The sequence below is a fragment of the Etheostoma cragini genome, chromosome 24 (assembly GCF_013103735.1).
Source record: "Etheostoma cragini isolate CJK2018 chromosome 24, CSU_Ecrag_1.0, whole genome shotgun sequence".
NCBI classification, from domain to species: Eukaryota; Metazoa; Chordata; class Actinopteri; order Perciformes; family Percidae; genus Etheostoma; species Etheostoma cragini.
The window spans coordinates 7,908,540-7,921,775 of NC_048430.1; the positions used below are offsets into that span (position 1 = coordinate 7,908,540).

At 42.4% G+C, this 13,236-nt stretch overlaps 1 protein-coding gene across 12 annotated transcripts in view; it reads right to left on the minus strand.

The window, feature by feature from the left end:
• Positions 1-1,467: 1,467 nt before the first annotated feature.
• Positions 1,468-13,236, minus strand: part of spega (striated muscle enriched protein kinase a) — a 49,036-nt gene continuing 37,267 nt past the window's right edge. For 10 of the 12 annotated variants that reach the window (XM_034864272.1, XM_034864270.1, XM_034864269.1 and 7 more), the window contains 14 exons: positions 13,203-13,229; positions 12,949-13,101; positions 12,791-12,833; positions 12,630-12,695; positions 9,574-12,310; positions 9,327-9,494; positions 7,680-7,802; positions 6,538-6,702; positions 5,440-6,103; positions 4,442-4,681; positions 3,861-4,084; positions 3,629-3,704; positions 3,162-3,311; positions 1,468-3,083 (listed from right to left, as the gene is read on the minus strand). In XM_034864272.1, the coding sequence (XP_034720163.1) occupies positions 2,846-3,083; positions 3,162-3,311; positions 3,629-3,704; positions 3,861-4,084; positions 4,442-4,681; positions 5,440-6,103; positions 6,538-6,702; positions 7,680-7,802; positions 9,327-9,494; positions 9,574-12,310; positions 12,630-12,695; positions 12,791-12,833; positions 12,949-13,101; positions 13,203-13,229 (5,074 nt within the window). In that variant the 3' untranslated portion in view covers positions 1,468-2,845. Of the gene's footprint in view, positions 3,084-3,161; positions 3,312-3,628; positions 3,705-3,860; positions 4,085-4,441; positions 4,682-5,439; positions 6,104-6,537; positions 6,703-7,679; positions 7,803-9,326; positions 9,495-9,573; positions 12,311-12,629; positions 12,696-12,790; positions 12,834-12,948; positions 13,102-13,202; positions 13,230-13,236 lie in introns of those variants that run through there. The other 2 variants (XM_034864271.1, XR_004655544.1) reach the window with 2 other exon arrangements.

A 13,236-nucleotide genomic window follows, 5' to 3' on the forward strand; every position in this document is an offset into this window, starting at 1 on the left:
TAAACAGTTAAAAAAAAAAAAAAAGATGGTTTCATGCAAATAATTTGCTTTTATTTTGCCTATCTTAGAATTGGGTTTTCCCTACTGTGTGATTATTGTGTATGTTTCTTTGTATCAGAATATTGTTATAATTAGGAAGGATAAACAACGAGTTATGCATTTGGGATGGGCAATATGTATAAAATTCTACACAATAATAATAATTAATGCAAAAATAATACTTATCTTATGTTGCCAAAAAGCAGTCCTGCTCATTGATTTGCAAATTTGTCCAATATTGTTTTACAATTTTACATTTTACATGGAAAATGTCTGATGATAGAAAAATGTATATTGTGTCCCAGTATGTAATGCTGCACAATACTTCCACCAGATATAAACATTGTTGTTGCTAACTTATCTTTTATTTTAAAAGCTCTCTATCACAACTTTATTTTTTTCCTTTTCTCAACTGTTAATAGCCCCTTCATTTTGTTGTGTATGGCATTGTGGTCCACCAACCCTTTTTTGTTGCAATGCAACAGACATTTTGACTTTGAAAAAGTATGAGTGTAAATTGTTATTTCTTATGCTGGCTCTGTTCCATGTGAGTGTGCCTGTAAACCATGAACGTTAGCGTCCTGGAGCTGGCACACCTGAATGGAATGAGGCTATTAATATTATTTTTATTAACTACCGGTGTGCTTAACAAGTCAAACACTACACTCATAAATTAGGCAATTTTGGTCTTCATATTGGCATCATACTTAAAGGAGAAGTCCGGTTGATTTCAACATGTAGCTCTGTTTTTGTTTTTTTATTTGTAGTGCCGTGTTGACTGCAGTAGATGTGACAGAGAGGCAAAACTGTTTCCTGGTGAAGTCCACACTAGTCGGTTGTCACATTGTCTACTGCAGTCAGATTCACTGTGTTCACTCAGAAGGAATCACTGCACGTGGCTGAGCATGGGTAATTACATTTTGAGCATGTTTAGGGTATTAAAACAAGTTTAAAACTTTGACCACACCGATTAGTTTTATGTGTCTCGCAACTGAACATACTCAAATAAAAAAAAAAAAAATTGGATAAATATGCTTTAATTCACTTAATTTGTCTTTTTTCAGTGTTAACATAATAAAATAGAAGGACTTGTTATTTGTTATAAACACACATATTCAGGCTATTATTGGTTGACATCTGTGTTAATTTTTTTTTTTTGCATTGTGTTTTGCAAGAAAACAAACACACAGTTAACACACTGCTTCAGCCATGTTGGTTGTGTTAGAGGTTCCATCAGGCGTCCTTGAGTGTTCCAGGTGATCCTCAACAACACAAACTGCAGTTTTGCTCACAAGCGGCGGACTCAACAAGGGTATTTGAGTGTATAAATGCATTCTTTTTGCAGAAAACGTCTCTCAAGAATTAAAAAATCGTACCAAAATTTTGAGACCCGAGCCCAAATCTACGTCCCACTAAGAAAGAAGCAAGTTCATTTCCCCAAATGTATCAACAGTTTATTACATACTATCTCATAAAAACATCTTCAACTTTTTCCCCACATATAAACACCGCAAATTGGTACATTTACAAATCTTCAACCGTCCAAATTCATACAAAAAGTAACACTGTGATAGAGCAATACACAAGACGTTCTATTATTACAAGGACTGCATGTACTGTGTGTATGCGTGTAGAAATGTTTACATGTTTGTAAGAATCTATATGCATCTGTGTTATTGTAAAGTCCAAATATTGCAATCGTATGTTTGCTTTGTTCAACAAATTCATCAATTGTGAATTAGTACCAATAGAGACACATTTACAAGATAAATATTTTGGATATTAATCCGATTTAGGCACTGACTGGGTGATCACGATTTAAGCCACCTGACCAACCGATGGGTAATACTAAGAAACCACAGCAATTAACCAATGGATGACTTTTCCAGGTAAAACGTTATCTACATTACGGACTGCTGTTCATAGTTTATTACAGTTAGACTTCAGGTTTAACCACAGAAGAAGATGTACCATAAATTCCTAGCTCACCTTACACACTAGTTCATTTCTACTGTGAATTTTAACACCAATCACAAAGACACTCCTTATTTTCATTTTTTTTGCCTTGATACTAATTCGAGAAGTGAATCAAAAATGCTTGCGCGCCCACACACACGCACACACCCACACACACACTCACGCACACACAAACACACACCCACATACACATGCAAATAAATTAACATGGAAAAAGTAAACAATTTTAAGAAAAACAAATATTTTTGGTTTTGAGTTTTAAAATGAGTAATTAAATGCAAAAAAAATAAATTAGCAGCTTAAATCATGTTTACTACTAAATTTAGTGACATAAACAAGGTTACGAAGTAAAATCGCTAGTGATACACATGTTCCAGGCTGATCGTGCAGAGTGGAGACCGATGTTTACCTAAACCAAATATTAATGTGCAATTTCAGAATTCACAATGTGACAGAGAAATTGTGCAATCAGTCAAAGAAAAATCAAAGAAAAATCAAAGAACATCCCGTGTCCTTTCAGTGGATTAACCGTTTCTGAGCAGTTTCTGAAACACGTTACGGCTTCTTGTTCCGTTTTCTCTTTGTGTTTTTGTTTCATCTCAGAATCCCTTAAGTGTTGAATGTTAAGGTATCCCAAAGTAACACATGGACTCCGGTCTTTTCTTTGGATATTTTAACTATATCCAGCTGTCTGCCCATCCCCTGTGCCTTAACCTGTGTCTCTCTAGGCAGGCTGACATGTTTCATGCAGCGGCGGTTCGCAGGTGAACAGGTGTTATTTGGCAGATCCAACTCGGCAAACACATGTGTAGTGCTTTGCACCGTCATGTCACTTGGGGCTGGGAACATGCGGTGCAGTCCCAGATTCAGGGGACCGGGGTGAGCTCTGGTAGGTGCGCAGCAGCACCTTGTGCTTGGTGGCGCCCTGCGTGCGGCGGCATTGTTGTTCCACCAGGAACTCTTTAAGTCGGCCGGAAGTGAAGGTGAGAGTCTGTCTCCTCAGCTTCATAAGGTAGGAGTCCTGCAGCCAGGCTTGTGTGAAGCAGTCTCGTGAATTCGGACGGGCCCTGGAAAACACGCAGAACGTCAGATTTTCTTTTCTTTTTTTACACCAAGTGTAACAATCCAAGGTTGTCGGCACTCACCATGGGTAACTGCTCAACATCTTCTTGAGAAAGGCGGAGGCACTTTGGGACACGTTTGGGTACAGTTTGGTCGGGTCAAACTTCGCCATCAGGATTTTGGATTCAACTTGTAGAGGGTCTTTATCTTCGAAGGGCAGTCGGCCACTAAGCCTGGTTGTAGACACAGAAAAAACAAAAAAAAGGTACAGAAATGTAATATTCAATCAATTAGCAAAATTGGCACTTAACAAATCATAAAATAAATGTACTCCGTGATTGAGCTCTTGACACATTACAAGACACATCAAGAAAAACACAAGTCTTTTCTTAAATGTTAACTAATCTTCTTAATAAAATGTATGTTTTAGCAGCAATATATACACTGAAGGTTTTATCATGCTGTACCGGAAAACAAATTCCACTGAAACTGGTCTAAAGTGTAAAGGTTATTTTTGTGATCTGAAATTCCAGACGTGCGTCTTACTTACATAATGTGGGTGACAACGCCAATGGTCCAAATATCAGCAGGAGGACCAACCACTTCACCTTTTACCATCTCCGGAGCTTGGATCACATTTGAGGACGACAGTTTAGAAACATTAAAGATCGGGGGTTGATCTATGAACCCTAAAGTGAATTTTCTCAAAAATCTTTGGAGTTAGAGAAAATTGAACAATATTTGTACATCGAAGACGTCAAACAAGTTGTTCTTGTCCTCACCCATGTACTCCAGCGTTCCTGCTCCTGGGTCCTGGGGTTTGAGGCCGAGGGGGTTGAAGCTCTGAGCACTTCCAAAGTCCACAATCTTGATGGCGTTGAGGTTGGTCACCATGATGTTGTCGGGCTTGAGGTCTAGGTGGAGGACGCGGCGGTTGTGGAGGTACTCGACTCCCTGGAGGATCTGGACCAGGTAACCCACCACGTCGTCCTCGGAGTAACGGAACCTATCAAGAGGCAAAAGGAGGTTCTCAAATGGTCAAAATCTCCAATACTGGAAAAGTGGGAGCAGGACAGGCAACTTTCCCTAAAAAATACACATAAATTGCAACGAAACGGTCACATCTCCCAATTTCTGGGATTGGACGATATTTTTTAGACAGAATCCTAAACACACCTTTAAATATGCACATATAATCTAAACAACTTGTTTAATTAAAGAACAATTAGCCTAGTCATTGTTGGCTCAACCCAGCAAATAGACTGCATCTAAGAAGGAAAAGGTCTTCTTCCTAGCCCCCTGCTATGTAAGTCTGTCTGCGTTTGTGTCTCTCGGTATGGAGGTGACGTAGCCATCCTCCTACCTGTCTATGAGGCTGTACAGCAGCTCTTTGCCGGTGCAGTACTCGGCGACGAGCACCAGGTAGCGCGGCGTGACGTAGGCTTCGTGCAGAGCCATGACCTTTTCATTGTGAAGGGATTTCAGGATCTCGTACTCCTTCAGCACTTCCTGCTTGTTCTCCTGGTTGTAGGAGACGATCTTGGCCATGTAGGTTTTGCCCGTCGCATTCTCGCGGCACTCCCGGATGACTCCAAAACGACCTCTGGCAAAAAAAACAAACATTTGAAACTATTAGAAAAAGAACAATAAAAACTAAAGTAGGAGAAGATTCATCTTGTCGAGACGGTATAATATAACGTTGTCTTGGTGAAATTCTTTATACATTCTATTGTCCAATCTAATCTAGGATTTTTGTAAAGACATGAATATTTTTTCTTACTTATCACCATTATTATTACGAAACATACATTATCTTTGCCCTAATTATTATGAATGATATGAACAAGAGTTTGACCTCATAAGGTTTTTTATGGTTATTAGGAAGTAAATGTTTTTTAAACTGAAGCCCCATAAAGCTGAATTTAAATATTGCAAGTCACACAAAATCCATGCAAATGTCCCTAATAATAGCCGTTTCAGTACAGTGTAAAATGTGACATTTAGACCACAGTGCATTTAGACCATCAGGCACTAAAGGAGTGCATATAAAGCAGGATTAATTAACTTCAGCGGCTCTGCAGCATGGTGCAGGTTCCATTGCAGGTTTTACAGACTAGCAGCGTTCAATCTGGGGAGTAAAATCCTCCTACAGTTCACACATTGTTCAAATCTAAAATAATAATCATATCATAAAAATCATAAAAATAATCAGTTAAGAATTGACTAGTCATGGCCTCCACCATATTAAAATTCAGGCCAAAAAAATGACCTAAATTGGTTATTTGAAACCTGGGTCTATCCATGGTGTTTTCTATGATTTATAGCCATTCTGTTTTTATCCCAGGTCGGTATCTGTCTAACCTGGCTTTCTCATCGAGAAATGTGTAGGGTTTCTGTGGAACCCCCTGTCGTAGGGCAGTGGAGGGCGTAGTGCGTCCTGATGGAGTGCCTCTGGCGGGGGTACTGGCCCCCTCGCCGATGGGGCTCAGGCTGGAGGTCTGGAGCACTTGTGGGAAAAAGGAGACAGGAGTTGGGGTCACGCGAGCAGTGGCGGCGGTGGTGGGGATGTATGTGGGCACAGAGGACACCGCCGGTTTGGTTGGCGTCGATGGCGGGGTCGCGAGAGGGGGCTGTGGTGATATTGGCGGGTTCTGGGTCATGGGAGACACAACGTTTACTGGACTCTGGGGTTTGGGGAGGACAAAGGGTGGAGGTGCCTTGACTGTGGGTGAAGAGGGCAGTGCAGACGGCAGCGGGGGGTTCGTTGTGGGGGTAGAAGGCAGAGAGGGCGGGGGACTGCGAGTGACCACTGTTGTAGATGCCGATGTAGGTGGAAGAGGTGGAGCAGCAGGGGAGGCGGCATCTTTTGGAGAGGCGGAAGTGGAAGTGACGGTGGAGACGGCCGTGCTGGGAGCGTAGTTCTGGACTGGTTTGAGTGGAGTTACGGTCCCTGTGGAGGGGACAACCGATCCAAGCGCAGCTGGGACCGTCTTCACGACAGCCAGGGCAGGCGGAGCTCCTCCAGCTGGTAAAACAGAGTGACAGATGAATTACAATGTTTTTTTTCTATAGATATGCTTTTAAGTAATGACCTTTAGTTATTGCTTTTACCTACCCTGTTGTTACTGTAGCCTTCCTTATCCATTTAACAACATTCACTACTTTACAGCTGGGTTGGGCTACATGACAATGTCCTTATCAAATTTGATATCTGTCGTAGACTTTGCAATAATGCTCATGATTTGTCATCGCATTTTATTCCTCTTGTGGTCTGGATTTAGTTATTAAGGAAGCTCTCCTCTTTAATTTTTCTGGGGACAATATATTAAAATATACAATCACATATACCACCTGGTGTGACTTTGAAAAATGTACATTATTTAGTCTTTTGAGTTCAATTCCAGTGAACTGTTCCTCTTAACTCTGTGCAGCGATTTACATTTTGACTGTGTTAAATACCTGTTGAGTCCAGGCTGACTGGAGCAGAGCAGTTGCTGTACGGTCCCTGTCCGGCCTTATTGATGCAGGCGACGCGGAATCTAAATGGCCCGCCTGCTGGTAGGTCTGTGACGTTGTAGTAGCAGTCGACGACTCCGGTGGCCACAGTCAGCCAGTCAGATTCCCCTGCAGGACAGAGGGAAACAAAAAGAGCGTGCTTTATGTCATACTGCAGCAATCTTAACGGATAGAGTAATAAATGAGGCAACCAAATGCTAGCTACAGTAGATATTTGTAAATCTTTAAGTATGCATACTGGATATATATGTTTGGTGAGGGAAATTATGAAGAGAAGAAAGACAATTATTGAGGGAAAACATGTGGAATAAGTTAATAAATCCTGATCTTTAGTTTTCTTGAGAGACAAAGGACTTGCTGTAGTTGACATATTGAACACTAGATGGCGGTGTTGTCAAACTGATAGAAAGTCTGGCTATCCACACTGAGAAAAGTAAATTGTTAGGCGTATACAAACAAGTTAATGCTCACTTTGCCTGCTGTAACATCACCTGTCACAGTATCTTATTTCCTTTGCATGCGTAGTAAAGGTACCTGAATTAAAAAAGGTAAATTGGGTAGAGACGCATTCTTCTGTAAATACCTACATCAACGCCGCTTGGCAAAGATCACATTTGGAATGAGACAACAAGGCCATACATGCCAGAATGAAATCTGTCAGACCATATTGTTACATAAGTATTCAAACTCAGAGTCTGCTACTCCAAGTTTGCGCGACTTTATTTTTATCCACCACATTATGAGATAATGATGATTCATCACACATACTGACACACCACTTTGACAGCAGCACTGGTACAGTCACTATTCCCTTGTGGGCTGACTCACTTTCTCTGTCTAAATGGTGTCTATGGATTTGGAAACTTATATCCTCAAGCATTCTTTACATTTGATAGTCAAACATTCTCAAAGCTTTTCAAACACTGCTACCTCCTAAGAAACCTTAAATTGAACTTAAGTTTTCCATGACCACATCACACTGACAACACACAATACAATTCATACTTTTGGTTTTATTTCTTTGGATCTGCTTGCTGCTGAATGATGACTAAAAGTGAAGTGAAAGAAGGTCACTACTCACTCACCTTCGGTTTTTCTTTCCAGGGTGTAGCTGCACGGGCACTTGGTGTCTGCCGGCTTCCAGAGCACCAGGGCTGTGTTGTTGTAAGTCTGGGGGACTTCAGGGGTCCCTGGCTGTTTTGGGACATCTTAAGACGGGAACAAAAAGAACAAAATACACTGAAAAAAAACATGCGCAAAAAAGGTTAAAACCCTGCACCTATAAATGAAAATCCTCTTGACTAAACAAACCCACAAGACTATCTTACATTTCTAAACCCAGGGTGGGTTTGCAGACCACAAGTGTTCTTTTTCAGCCCTCACCCAATCACATCTGCTCAGTATAACCACATTAAAGCCTGCCAATATCGGTTATGTGTGTTTGAATGCTTGTGTAGCCTCACTGCAAAGTGTGTATTATCACAGGATTTTCAGTTGGTTGTATTTTACAAGTATGTGTGCACAGCTTTACTGTGTGAGTAAGATTGAATTGCGTCTTTTACAGGCTTTCATAAAAGGTGCTTTTGCATGCCAAGTGGTAATCTTTACATTTCTTGTTTTCTATTCTTTTGCCCTTTGCTTTTTTTTTATACTTCACTTTGCAGAGGCCAATTGTCAATCAACGATAATCTTTAGGTTGAAATTTCTGACTTTCTGTAGTAGTGGATTGTCTTTTTAATCATTACTGATCATGGTTAATGCAGTTCTTCTCGTTATTTTCCAAACAACTTCCATGGGGAAGACTTAGACCCTCGGTTTTAGAACAGCATGCATTTAGCATAGTTTACATTACAATTCTGTTATAGCAATTACTGGTTCAGTTTGTTCATGTATTTACATGAAAATGTCACATTAAGCAGGTCGAGAATCAAGATACCAAAGCAGAAAAGAGAGACGTTAATTTTCTCAATCCCTGGGTACAGAAACGGTTGTTACACCAAACCAAACTTGACATAAATAGTGTCATTCCTTTTATTTCAAAAGACATTTCCATTAAGCCTGGGCACCGCTATGAACAATGGAGCCAATGTCTTCAGGTGAGATAAGCTGTCTGAAGTATTTGTTTTCGCTCTGCTGAGAGATTATCAAGGGGAGGCAAATATCATCAGTGGTTGAGATTAGAAATACTACATGTCCATAGCCATAACAAATAGTTCAAATGCGATCGATTGCACCAGGCATCTGAGAAATGTATTTTCCAATGAAGCCTCAAAAGTCTCATTATTATTGTTGTATTTGTGGGCAGCGTTGGCAGTTTTCATTTCACACTATTTGTGCAAAGGCATGACTGGATTCTTGAATATGACCCCCCCGATCCCAGAAAATCCCAGAAAGCATAAATTGCTCCCATTGCAATATGAATACGAGAAGGGCCTCACATTCATTATAATAATCTACTGTAACGTTAATCTCTTGACACTAATGATCATTTAAACTGTATAAATATTCATGACATTCTTCCTGCAATTAAAACTAAATTATGTAAAATACATCACATCATGATCATAATCACCGTATGTCCATGAAAAGCAAAGGAGCAGCTCTGGGAAGAGAACTCGTTCCATGTTGTAATTTGCAGCATTGATGTTAATGAACAAAATTGCCCCAATTCCCATTTCACCAATCTATCCAACAACAACAAAACGTCCCTTTCTGAACGGATATCTACTTACGAGCTATTGACAATGTGCAGGAGGTGGTGATGGTAGCTATAGGGTTGGTAGCAACACATTCATAAACTCCGGCGTCCCTTTGGCTGGACTTTGTGATCAGAAGAAGCTGCCTGCCATCTGGGTGGGACCTCAGGGTGATTCTGTCATCCACCTGCAGCGGTTTCCTATCTGTAATGCACACACAGAATTCAGCGACTGAACGACAGCTTTTGGATAAAACCGCAAAACGGGAGAATTTCAGGGATACCTATCGTCCATGTGATTTCTGGATGTGGACTTCCAGCTGGAAGGCAGCTAAGCGTGACGGGTTCCCCCTCCAATAAGACGCGGTCTTTCAGTTTGATGTGGAACACAGGGGCAAAATCCGAAGCAGAACGGATGAACTGCTGGCTTTTTGACAAACCGTCCTCTTTGGGGTCCGATGAAGGCAGATCAGATTGAGAGGAGGACTTGTCTTTCTTGCCCCTTGTCAAACCCCACCTGTCCCACCGCGACCGCCTGTCAGTTTCTGAGGCTTTTTCGGAATGGACGCTAGAAGCGGATTCAATCGATTCCTTGGATGCAGCGGCGCCGGTCTGTTTTGCTAGTTGATTCTCAGGGATGCCCATTCCTTTGAGTCCTCGCCCCTCGGATTGGGAATGACGGTGGCGGGTAAACAGGGGTGTCCTCTTTCCCTCTTCATCCTCTTTTCTCTCCTCAGACTGACTGCGGATTTTCGAGGAAATTCCTGCCACTTTTTTCTCAAACTTCTTTCGCATTGCCAGAACAGGGGAATCAGTGACTTTCTTCAAATCCTTTTCCACCAGCTCTTTCTGACTCCCCCCAGCGTCTTTGTCCTTCCTCTCCTCTGATTGGGTCCTTATTTTGGCAGAGATTCCTGCCACTTTGGACTCAAACTTGCGCCTCATAGCAGAAACCGATGACTCCTCAGCTTTTCTTTGTTCTCGCTCATCCGGCTGCCTCTGTGCCCCTGCGCTGTTTGTATCCAGGGACTTACTGCGCCCAATACTCCATGAAACCCTCTTGCTTCCGGCAGTTACCTGCACATCCTGGTGCCTTTCCTCCTTTGGTTTCTCCCCCTTCTTATCAACGGATGTCGACCTCTTGGCCCGCAAGGAAAACCTCCCAATAAGGCCGAAGCCTGTCTCCTTATCTTCTTCTCTTAAATCTTGAACAGATTTGGATTTCTCCTGCAGTCCTTTTGGTACCATTTCTAGAGGGGCCCCCCTTGGCCCCGGCCTATAAACCTCTTCACCTCCCTCGCCCACCTTCCGGTTTAGTACAGGTGATTTTTCCTCTGATTTGTTTCTGGTCAGTTTTCGAAGGCCACGGGTCAAAGAGGACTCCCGCTTCTTAAACCTGGCTTCAAAGACCTCCTCTGAGTCGATGTCTTTGATGTCTGTTCTGAGCGTGGGCCGACGGGGGGTGGCAGCGAGATCAGGGTTTGATGATGTGGAAAGAGAGCTAGGAGATCGATCAGCAGTTGCTACTTTAGCAAATACTGCTGGATGTTCAGGCAATGTGGGGGTTTCTGTGGACTTTGTATCATTTGGTGCGGCTGGATGTTCGGATTGGGCCTTGACAGATGTTACAGGTTGCACTGCAACAGCTTGAATGACACTTGCATATGCAGATGCCGGTTTACTATTTTGTGTTTCATCTTCCTTCATATCCTTTTCATTAACATGTAGCTCCTCTTCTTCCCTTTCTTTACTCTCTTCTTCTTCCTCATCATCTTCCTCTATTACAATTATAGGAGTAATTACAGAGGGTGATCTAGACTCAGATTCTACTGTGTCTGGCTCTTCTAACTGGGTTTTGGTCCTTTTCTCTGTTATCCCATCCATGTTCTTCTCATTCATACTATGCATATCCTTATGTTCTTTCACATTGTTCTGTTTTTGCTGTTGGTCCAATCTTCCTGGTGTTGGGAGTGTAACGGAAGTCTTTTTTGTAGGTGAGGTAGATATAGATTCTAGTGTTGTTTGTTCTGTGAGTGCGGACATTGAGGTTGCCTCTTGGAGCTTCTTTCCTTCTATGCTACCATTACCCACCGATGGGATCTCTAAGGGGGCTCCAAACCTGCGGTGCAGCGGCATGGGCTCAGAATCCCCCTGAGTGAAGGAGGCGCTTTTACGAAAAACTTTGGTCTTTGGCGTGTCCTCTGTAGGGCTCTCTGAAGACGCCGCTCTGGTGAGTGTTGATGGCTCCGCTCTGGATCTCCTCAAGTTCCGATCGAGAGACCCTGTCCGCCTCTCATCTTCCATGCCGAGTGTTTCAAACAAGGGCCCTCGCAGGCCGCTCATCTTTTTGTCCACATTTCCTCCCCTCAGCAACCGCTGTCTCATCAGTTCCAGTTTTAGGGCATAATCCTCCTGGCTTAACTTCGCCGCCCCGGGGCTCGGGCTGCGATTGGGTAGTTCCATAGAAACAGCTTTTTTGAGGCTCTTGTTACTTGCCTCTGAGTCCTTTTTTGAATTTTCCTCATCTGGGTCAATGTGGAGAAGCAGTGCTGAATCAGCAGAGCTGCCTCTCCTCATGGTAGCCCGCCTGGATTTTGCCTGGGATTCTTCCGGCTCCACACTTGCTCCTTTTTTTAGAGGAGCTTGTTTTGTCTTTTCCATTTTCTTTTCATCTGGGGTTTCCTCTTCCTCTTTTGCACTTTTATTTGCCCCTCCTCTACCTATCTCCATGTTGTCCTTTTTCTTTGCCCCGTGAGCAGCAACACTGGGCCATACAGTGGCATCTTCGTCCCCCGGGATCTCGTTGAGGGAGACCCTGGAACCAGAAAAGACCATGGACAGCGGCATAGGGATGAAGGGAAGCTCGTCCACATCTGCATCGGAGTCAGAGGAAGAGGAGGGTGGTGGGGAGCCTTCTTTTAAGTGCCGGGCCACAGCAATGGAGACGTGGTTGGATGAGTCATTCAAAAGCTCTGGGATTGACCGCATCACCATCTTGGATTTGTAGCTGATAAGAGAACGCTGAAAAAGGACAATAAAGGACAACATGAAATAGTTTATATTTATTTTTCCCTACTTAATGCAAAGTCTCCAGGTCTGAGTCAAAAATACACCTGTCAGACTAAAACCTGGCATCTCAAATGACAGAAAGCATTATATCCTGCCACGTTTGGACGTTTAAGTTGGGCCTTAAGTTAGTCCTGGACTATGTCTAACCTATTTTGACTAGTACCATGAGCATGGTAAATGTGGGCCTACTCCAAAATATTTCTGAGAAATGTGGGATCAGCCCTTGGTGTCTTAGTCTTCCATTTCCACACATTAATTCCATATGACTTACCTGCCATCGCCTTCTAGACAAAACTTGCTTTAGCATGGCTGTGCTGATGCTCTTGTTCGTGGGTGACTGCAAGACAAAAAGAGTGGAGATATGAATTCAAATTCTATTACACATTGAAATACTTGGAGGATGGGCGATGGCTTTCCTTAATGATAACTTACCTTGAACCAAGGATGACGAAGGCACTCAATGGCACTGGGCCTCCTAGAAGAGGGAAGTAATGCACATGCAGGAATATGAAGAAGGGGCATGAAACTGTTTAGACAACATTATTTATATTTACATATGTATATGGTAAAATAATCATCAAGATGCTTACAGTCGGTCCGCTACCAAAAGCTTGATGACAAATCCCATTGCTTCTTTGCAGAGGTCAGTGAACATGCCCTCCTCAAACGCCACATTGTAGTTACGGATGTTTAAGGCAGTTGCTCTGTCATTTTCCCCAGCAAAGGGAGACACACCAGTCAGGCTAAAATGTAAAAAAACACATTATTAAACAAAAGAAATATTTCTGCTATTGATCTGTTATATTTAAACTATAAAATGTAGAAACTAATCTATATAACATACCAGAGGTACGTGATGACACCAGCAGGCCTGTAGG